The sequence below is a fragment of the Macadamia integrifolia genome, chromosome 3, assembly GCF_013358625.1.
Source record: "Macadamia integrifolia cultivar HAES 741 chromosome 3, SCU_Mint_v3, whole genome shotgun sequence".
In the NCBI taxonomy this organism is placed as follows: Eukaryota; Viridiplantae; Streptophyta; class Magnoliopsida; order Proteales; family Proteaceae; genus Macadamia; species Macadamia integrifolia.
In genome coordinates this window covers 31927704-31936613 of record NC_056559.1, presented here as the reverse complement: position 1 = coordinate 31936613, position 8910 = coordinate 31927704, and the positions used below count along the sequence as shown (strand labels likewise).

General features: G+C 39.1%; 1 protein-coding gene across 1 annotated transcript in view; it reads right to left on the bottom strand.

Annotated features, from left to right (window-relative positions):
• Window positions 1–31: 31 nt before the first annotated feature.
• Window positions 32–8910, bottom strand: part of LOC122073103 — a 28737-nt gene continuing 19858 nt past the window's right edge. Inside the window, exons 17-27 of the mRNA XM_042637626.1 lie at window positions 5079–5154; window positions 4869–4965; window positions 4718–4787; window positions 4374–4553; window positions 3413–3535; window positions 3252–3335; window positions 2982–3166; window positions 2723–2861; window positions 2549–2608; window positions 926–1030; window positions 32–820 (exon numbers count right to left, since the gene is read on the bottom strand). Coding sequence (XP_042493560.1) covers window positions 707–820; window positions 926–1030; window positions 2549–2608; window positions 2723–2861; window positions 2982–3166; window positions 3252–3335; window positions 3413–3535; window positions 4374–4553; window positions 4718–4787; window positions 4869–4965; window positions 5079–5154 — 1233 coding nt within the window. The 3' untranslated portion in view covers window positions 32–706. The remainder of the gene's footprint in view (window positions 821–925; window positions 1031–2548; window positions 2609–2722; window positions 2862–2981; window positions 3167–3251; window positions 3336–3412; window positions 3536–4373; window positions 4554–4717; window positions 4788–4868; window positions 4966–5078; window positions 5155–8910) is intronic.

Here is an 8910-nt window from a genome sequence, read left to right as displayed (position 1 = left end):
CCCTATCAGCTTGACATGTCTGCGACTGAGATACTTTAACCGAAATTCCTTACATGCCCATTATAGTTACAGGTACAGGATCTGCTTTATGTTATTGTCATTATGCTCTCAGATTAAATTTCATGCAGGCCGAAGCACTGTTTACAGAAATGCTCTTTCAACACTGCATGGTCAACACAGCAAAACTGAACTAAACCAACTAAATATGAACTTCACCCCAAAAAAAAAAAAAAAAAAAAATGCTCTAGCACTACTTACACAAAGAGATCCACAACACCTTGGAATGTTTCTGCAACGAGGTCAGTTGCTGGGGTGGCTGGAGAAACAGAAGAGACGCAACGAGCCATGCCAAAACTTCAGAAGGCCCATTCCCTCCATAACTAAATCACCAGTAACCAACTGACCCAAGATTTAACTTAAACCGATGATATCTAACCGATGCTATCTACGCATTATAATATATATATCTAATTAGTAATAATTTGTATTATACAAAACATGCCCCCCAGCCCCGGCGTCAAGCTTGGACCAGCTAACCACCCGCAACCCCTCCACCCTCACCTCCACTTCCACCTCCACCACCCCCATCCTCCAGTTAGCCTTGGTCAGCCGCAGCCATTTGAGAGACAAGACCACCTGACTTTGTGCTCGATGGTATGGAACCGAAAAAGGAAAATATAATGAACCTTTGTACATTTTTATGCCTTCACATGAAGTAGCTGAGGGACCTTTTCCTTCTTGACCCCCCTTCGCCATAGAGTTCATTCCACTGTAGCAGCTCGCTCATGTTCACAGACTCAGATGATACACTTGCACAGACCTGTTTTCCACAAGGAGGTGACATTTTTTAACATCCAATGTCAATGAATTCCCCTCAACCGTCATCACTCTGTTTTAAAATTTACTTTGTATACGGGCTTCATACCTGTTCATGTGCATATTTGAAATCCTCCTTGTTCAAAGGCCGAATGTCGGCACTCCCACTCAGAGCTGGAGGGGATCTGCCTTCTGCCAGTGCTACAGCATGCTCCTGAGAGCAACTTAACATAATCAAACCATTGTAGAGAGTTTTTACACATAGAGTTATCCATTCAGAAAATCATAAGAGGTTGGGTAAAAAAAAAAAAAAAGGGGGGGGGGGGGGTGCAAAGTTACAGAGGATAAAAATATTAATAGAAATCTGAAGCAATTCTACAGTAATTTGGAAAAACAACTGGAAACACCAAGGTGTATCATAAAAATCTCACCTAAGCACTAAGGTGCTAAATTTAAAAGAATTAGAGATTCTCGCACGAGAGAGAGAGAGAGGGTGGGGGGTACGCGTCCAATAAAATTTCAAATCAATGAAGAATGGGCAAGTAGCTAAGGAAGCAGCAGATACTAACTTGTGAAATAGCTTATGAGAACAATGTCATAAGCATACATGTTACTGAAAAGAGCATACATCCTTAGAATTATACACAGGCTTATCCATAGAAACGGAAAACATGTATAAATGTAATCAGGCATCTACTTTGAGGTACGGTGACATGATTCTAGCAAGAAACTGAAAATTGCTTCATCTGGTCTGGGATTATGCGCGAGAGAGAGAGAGAGAGAGGGGTTGGGGGGGTACGCGTCCAATAAAATTTCCAATCAATGGAGAATGGGCAAGTAGCTAAGGAAGCAGCAGATACTAAGTTGTGAAATAGCTTATGAGAACAATGTCATAGGCATACATGTTACTGAAAAGAGCATACATCCTTAGAATTATACACAGGCTTATCCGTAGAAACGGAAAACATGTATAAATGTAATCAGGCATCTACTTTGAGGTGCGGTGACATGATTCTAGCAAGAAACTGAAAATTGCTTCATCTGGTCTGGGATTATGCACTCTGGTTGCCCTCAACTCACCCCCCCCCTCTTTTTACCCCTCCCAGCTCTTAACCAATAAGACAAACAAACTGAAACAATTTTACACAGCAAAGAGCTGGCTCATCAAGATTAATTTTCTTTTGTTTTATCAATTCATTATATTCTTTCAATGAAAAGGTAAGGTTAAATTGACCTTTCCTGACAATTTGTTTGCTAGCAAGATAGAAATTGAAATCAAATAGCAAAATTTGATCCGCACAAGTGAAGTGACGGTGGGATGTGGCAAATGAGATTTTAGTACAAGAGCAGAAATATCCTTGATGTTTTCAATTCACCCAATGATGTGGGTAACTAAATCATGGTTCTGAGGATCAGTAGACCTAGTTGCCCAATCTAGATCAGGATTAATGCAGTCTTAACCAATATCTCATAAGGTAGGATGTATCAATATCAGAGCATCCAATCTTGTCTGCACAATCCATCATGACAACTATCGGGATTGGCTGGGACTCATTCAGATAACCAATAATGATCCTTGAAATCATAGAGGATTCTTGCCCCTCATCCATATTCTATTTCCCAGATCATTTATGAGAATTAGAATCCTATACAATAGTTAGCATTCATATATTCACTACAAACTACCAGTTTGTCTTCTGAACGCTAAGTTACCAACGAAGAAGAAACTAACCTTTTTTTCCTTCTCCAATATCTCTCTAATTGGACAGTGTGCGGCAGTTACACAGAGATTCTGCAATAGAAAAAGATAACGAATAAGAATTTGAGGACAGATATTCCACAGAGCACATCAGGAAAGAAAAGTCCACAAATTGTCCCAAATTGAGCAGTAAAGACTCGAGACAACCTTGAGGTCACTTCCAGAATAGCCATCCGTCATACTTGCAATTGTATCCAGATCAACATCTGGAGACAAGTCTTCCTTCGCGAGTATCACTTTTAGGATCTTTGCTCTATTTGGAGCATCCGGCAAATTTACCATCAATCTGCAGAGAAGCAGTTATTACTAGAGCAACATGATGGTTCTACACAAAGATTCAGTACATGGAAAAAAGTCAAGGCTAGCATGAAAGTAAAACTAGGTCCCTGTTATATGATGTCTTTACCTGCGAGGAAGCCTTCTAATAACAGCCTCATCAAGGTCAAAAGGCCTATTTGTGGCAGCAAGCACCAAAACCCGTTCCTTATCTTTCGTGCGTAACCCATCCCAATTCACCATAAACTCATTTTTCATCTTTCGCATTGCCTCATGTTCTCCAGGGTTTTCTCTCCGGCCCAGCATACTATCAACCTATATCAAGAACCAGGAAAGTGTGGCTGATATAACCCTAGCTCCCAGATAGTATACAATAGCAAGACAGATTCAAGACACTCACCTCATCAACAAATACAACACTAGGAGCAATTTTACTTGCTAGTGAGAAGACAGCTTTTACATACTTCTCGCCCTCACCAAACCACTGCCATTAGGACAATGCGATGAGTTTATAATTGGATAAAAATATCATAATGTCAGTAGCTTCTTAGCATTATTAACCTTAGAAGTGATGCTAGACATTGAGATATTGATAAAGTTGGCACCAGCTTCTGTGGCCACAGCTTTTGCGAGCATTGTCTTCCCTGTTCCAGGGGGGCCAAATAAAAGAATGCCCTTACAAGGCTGCAAATAGATGAAATAACATCAGGAAACCCCAAAGGGAATTGCAAAAGCAAAGACAATAATGGTCTGTTTGTTAGGATGATTACCTTCCGGAAAGCATAGTAGGGTTAGATCTTGCTCCAATAAGATCATGTATATACATTTAATACTAACTTTTACAAGTTTATTAACCATGGACTGGGCCTTTTTGAGTTTTGAGTGGGCCCAGACCCAGCAATTAATTTCAGGCCCAACCTACTTCATGGCCTGTCCCACAAGCCCTCTAATTATTACTATTAGCAACCAACTTCTGTTCATATGCATATAAATAATTAATTACTGGAGTCAACGAGACAAATAGGAGGTTGCAAATTACACAACCATAGCATCCCCCTCCCCCAAACAGATATAAATGAATCAGATCCAAATCCAACTGGATTTGAAATAGGACCTGATAACATCAGACCTTAAAGATTTCAGATTTAAATTTGTGATATCTTCGGTTAGACAACCCTTAATTAGCGATAGTTCGCAAGGTGATCTAAACATCCAAAGGTGATTTAATAAAACAAGAATTACCAACTGGATTTGAACTAGGACCTGATAACATCAGACCTTAAAGATCTCAGATTTAAATTTGGGATATTTTCGGTTAGACAACCCTTAATTAGCGATTATTCACAAGGTAGTCTAAATACCCAAAGGTGATTTAATAAAATAAGAATTACCACCTAAAAGAAGTCGATGCAAGTACTCGTGACAGCATGCAAGCAATTGTGATGGAATAGAAGAAAACAAATAACATTTATGCAAAAATATAATTATAGCATGTTTAGAAGTTAATGATAGAAAGCACAACCTTTGTCAGTTGTCCCTTGCAGAACAACTCAGGCCTCTGCAAAGGAAGCATCACCAACTCCTTCAGTGTATCCTTGACATTTTCAAGAGCTCCAATGTCATCAAATGTAACGCCAATATCACTAGGTGGAATAACATCAGCCAGGAGCCTTTTCTCAAATTCATTCTCAGTTACAACATCCTGAGGATTGCCGTGACATGTACTTAAGAAAATATGAGGGGAAAAAGTTCCAAATATGAAAATGTTATCTAAGCAATTCCGTAACACTCATAAATTGTATCGCACCTCACTTAAATCATAGAAATAACATAGTTAAAGCTTTAGGAAAGTATGAATCAAAATACCTTCAGAGACTTCTTCAAGCTTTTAGATTCATTCTGGATAGCTTGTAGGACTCCAATCCCGTACTGGATACTACCAGAATTGCAACATCAAATTGTTAATTACAGTACTCTAAACATGTTTACAAGGATAGTAACATGAAGACAATAATACCTCTCACAGGATAAAACAAGCTTTGCATCTCCTGGATCAGCTTCAAGACACTGCATTAGATGATGACTTAAAGCCCATCCAACAACCTTCTCTGCACCTGAAAAATCATGCCAATACATGATTCCTGTTTAGTATACCCGATACTGATTCCAAATGAAATCATCATTAAGGACAAGTTCCATTGTGATAAATATTACTATAAGCACATACTTTCAAGCGTCAGTGCTTGATCCTTGATGCATAACGTCTCGAGACCATCACACTCCAACCCATTGCGATTCAGGACCTGGATATAATGAAAAGAGTGAAAAATATTCTCATCGCCATAACAAAGAATTTACCATCAGGACAGAGATGCGTCAATAGTGGCCAAACTCTTTTTTTAATGAGGTTGTCAAGTACCATGGGCTACCCCTAACCATAGTGTTCAACAAAGATGTTAAGTTCACCAGTCACTTTTGGAAGACCCTATGGCGGATGATGGGTACTAAACTTCGTTTCTCCTCTGCTTTCCACCCTCAATCCAATGGTCAAACTAAGGTTGTCAATAGGAGTCTAGGGAACTTGTTATGTTGCCTCATAGGAAAGTACCTCACCAGTTGGGATTGACTCCCTACCCAAGCCGAGTTCGCGTATAACAGTTCTAAGAACCAAACCACTGGTCTGTCATCCTTTGAGATCTATTCAGGGTACCAACCCCAAACCCCCATAGACCTCGTCCCTGTTGTATCCAGATTTAGAACTTCCCCGTCAGTCGAATCCTTTACACAACACATACATGGTTTACATGCAGATATAAAATGACAGATAACACTGAGCAATGATCAATATAAATCCAGGGCAAATGTGCATCGGCGACTGCAAGAATTTCAAGAGGGGCGATATGGTGATGGTCAGAATCAAACCGTAGCGATTTGTCAAAGGAAAAGAGAACAAACTCCATGCTCGTGCTAATCCTTTCAAGGTTCTTAAAGGAGTAGGTACCAATGCTTATGTCCTTGATTTGCCAACCGATATGGGAATCAATAATGTTTTTAATGTAGAGGATCTTGTCCCCTTCCATAGTACGACTACTGCAGTTTCTTTACCCATATGACCTCAAAGAGTTTCCTTTTGTACTTGATGACACTGACTCAAGGATTAAAGTATCGGTATCGGTCGTCGTATCGGTCGGCCAAAATTAAAATATGTATCGGAGGGTGTCGTATCGTATCGGAGATACGCCAAGATACGCTAAAGATACACAGATAAATGGATAGGAAACATTTTTTAAAACACTTTTGTATAAAAAATTTATTTAAAAAAAGCTATTGATAACATGTATTATGCATAAACACTAAATTGAGTGTATTGCACTAAGAATTCAAGGTTTGTAGTTGTCCCATAAATGTAAAATCCTTGTTCCCAACCTTGATTTCCACTTTAATTAGAGAGAAATATGGTTGGCAGCAACTTTGGAACAAAAACCTCTAAAAAAATCTTGTTTTTTTGAAAAATTACCCATCTTGGTCATTATATGACCGTAGCGCATTGTATCGGTCATAGTTTTTAAGGCGGTAAGGCGACGGAGGCGTTTGAGGGTCTTTCAGAGCGCCTTAGCGATAAGACGAGCATAAAGTGTCCTTATCGACTAAAGCGTTCCTGTGTAATTTTTTTTATAAAACCAATCTATTTGGCTCAAATCCTAATTGAATCCTATTATTTATATGTTAAATAAATATTAAAGGTTCATATTCATACCAATGTAAGATATTCATCAAGAAAACAAATCAATAAAGTGAATAAACTAAGTTCATTTTCATCAATCATCAATCATCAATCATCAATCATCAATCATTAATCATAACTGTTAGATCAAACACCAAGAAACACGAATAAAGAGAGACAATAGATCCGTACAACACAGAGATTTAACGAGGTTCACACACCAGGGTGGTGTGCTACGTCCTCGGGCGAAGAAGAAGATGATTCACTATGCAGAAGAAAGATTACACCCTAGCAGCAGCGAAGAAGAACTCTCCCTGAAACCCTAGCTTCGTGAAAACCCTAGAATACAATGACTCTCAACAAGCAACAGTACATTATATATATACTCCAAATAGCGGCTCGACCCATCGGGTCACGGTCGATCCGGTCGAACCATACCACGGGGCATAGCCCCCGCACCCCCATACGAGATCAGTGATGGGCTTCTCTGCTTCCATCACAGATCTCAGAAAATTTTCCATTCGGGTCGCCACCAAAATATGTCGGATCGGGTCAATCTTCAAAACGGGTCAAGAATTCGAGACAAACTTAACAATAACATATTAACATATAATATGAATACATAATTATGAAACAAAATTATAAATATAAAGAAAAGAAGACATAAAAAATACAAGTATTTATTATACTTACCTCTATGATGCCAAAATGAGTGCCTAAGTCCTAAGATCATCTACTATATTTCTACTCCCTTCAAAGAAAAATGAAGCTCACTGCTACCGGAGCAAAATGGTCGCCTGGATCAGTGGTTCTTCCTTGTTCCTTGATTCATTCTCAAAGCCCTTTCTTAAAACCCTTGACAAAATCCAAACCCTGTTTGTGAATCGTGTTTTTGTTTTGTTTGTTTTTGTTATTTTTGATGGAGTAAAGCTGATCCCATACATCTCAAGTGTTAACAAAACCATACACCGACCAATAAAAAATCTATATTTGGAATCTTCATCAAGTAATTTTAAAATGTGTTTAAAAAAAAAAAAATCCCATAAGACACCACTTCACATAAGGAGGAGCACTACCTAACCATCTCTAGACCGCATCAGCGCCAAGGCGCTGCTAAGGTGTCGCCTTACCAGCGCCTTAAAAACTATGGTATCGGTACATACCGATACGTACCGATACATACATTTCACCTCGATTTTATATTTTCCATAGAGTCGCATCGGTGCATATCATATCGTATTGATGTGTATCGGTGGTGTATTGATGCATATCGGTATGTATCGTAGGATATATATCGATACGAAAGAATTTTAAAAATGTCATGTATCATATCGGTGTGTATCGTATCGGTCAGCTAAATTTAAGATACGTATCGGAGGGTATCGTATAGGTATCGGAGATACTTTAAACCATAGACACTGTTGACCATACCCCTTCCCTTCCCTCTACCTCTTTACCACATGTACCTAAAATTGCAAAGAGAGCTAAAGAAGTTGAGGACATCCTTGATGAGAAGCTTGTGTCTACGAGAGAGGGAGGTTCACGAGAGTTCTTGGTCAAATGGAGAGGACGCCCCGAGATTGACAGTACGTGGATCACTATGGAGGAGCTTCAGAAACTCAATCCGAACATGCTTGAACATCACATGAGTCTTAATTCAACGATGGTAAATTCTTCCAAGCCTGGGAGAGTTGATGGGGACATCAGTCTAGGCTATCGGGTTTACTAGAGGAGGTACGCAGAAGACCACCCAGCCTGGTTGGATGGATAAGGATCGGCATGGGGCCCACACTTGGAGTCACGAAAGGACTCCATGACTGACTCCTTGGACAGCTGTACATGGGCCCCTCTTGAGCACTAAACGCAAGAAGGGATTGCTAGTTTATGGTTTTCTTTTTCAGGAAAAGTAAATTTTTTTTTTCCTTTTAATTAATTAGAGTAGGACTCTTTATTTCCTAAAAGGCATTAGACTATGTTAGGATTCTTTATTTAAATTAGTAGATTCTGATTTGATTCCTTTTGCTTTATTTTATAATTAGATTGTAAGGACTAAGGGCAAGTTAATGAATGAAAAACAGAATTCAGTTTTGTGCAAGAACTCCCCCCCCCCCCAAAAAAAAAAAACGAGTCTCTTCTCTCCTCTCGTCATGGATGGCTTCTCTTCCATTTCTTCTCTTGGCAGTAAGGTAAGCTCATCCCTTCTCTTCCTCTACTTCCATACTTATTCTTGTTCTTTTTTTTCTTCTGTTTCCCCAATCCTTGAATTTTTTTTTCCTGCTGTTACTACAGCAACATAAGCCCTTTTTTTTTTCTTTTTTTTTTTTTTTTTTTTTTT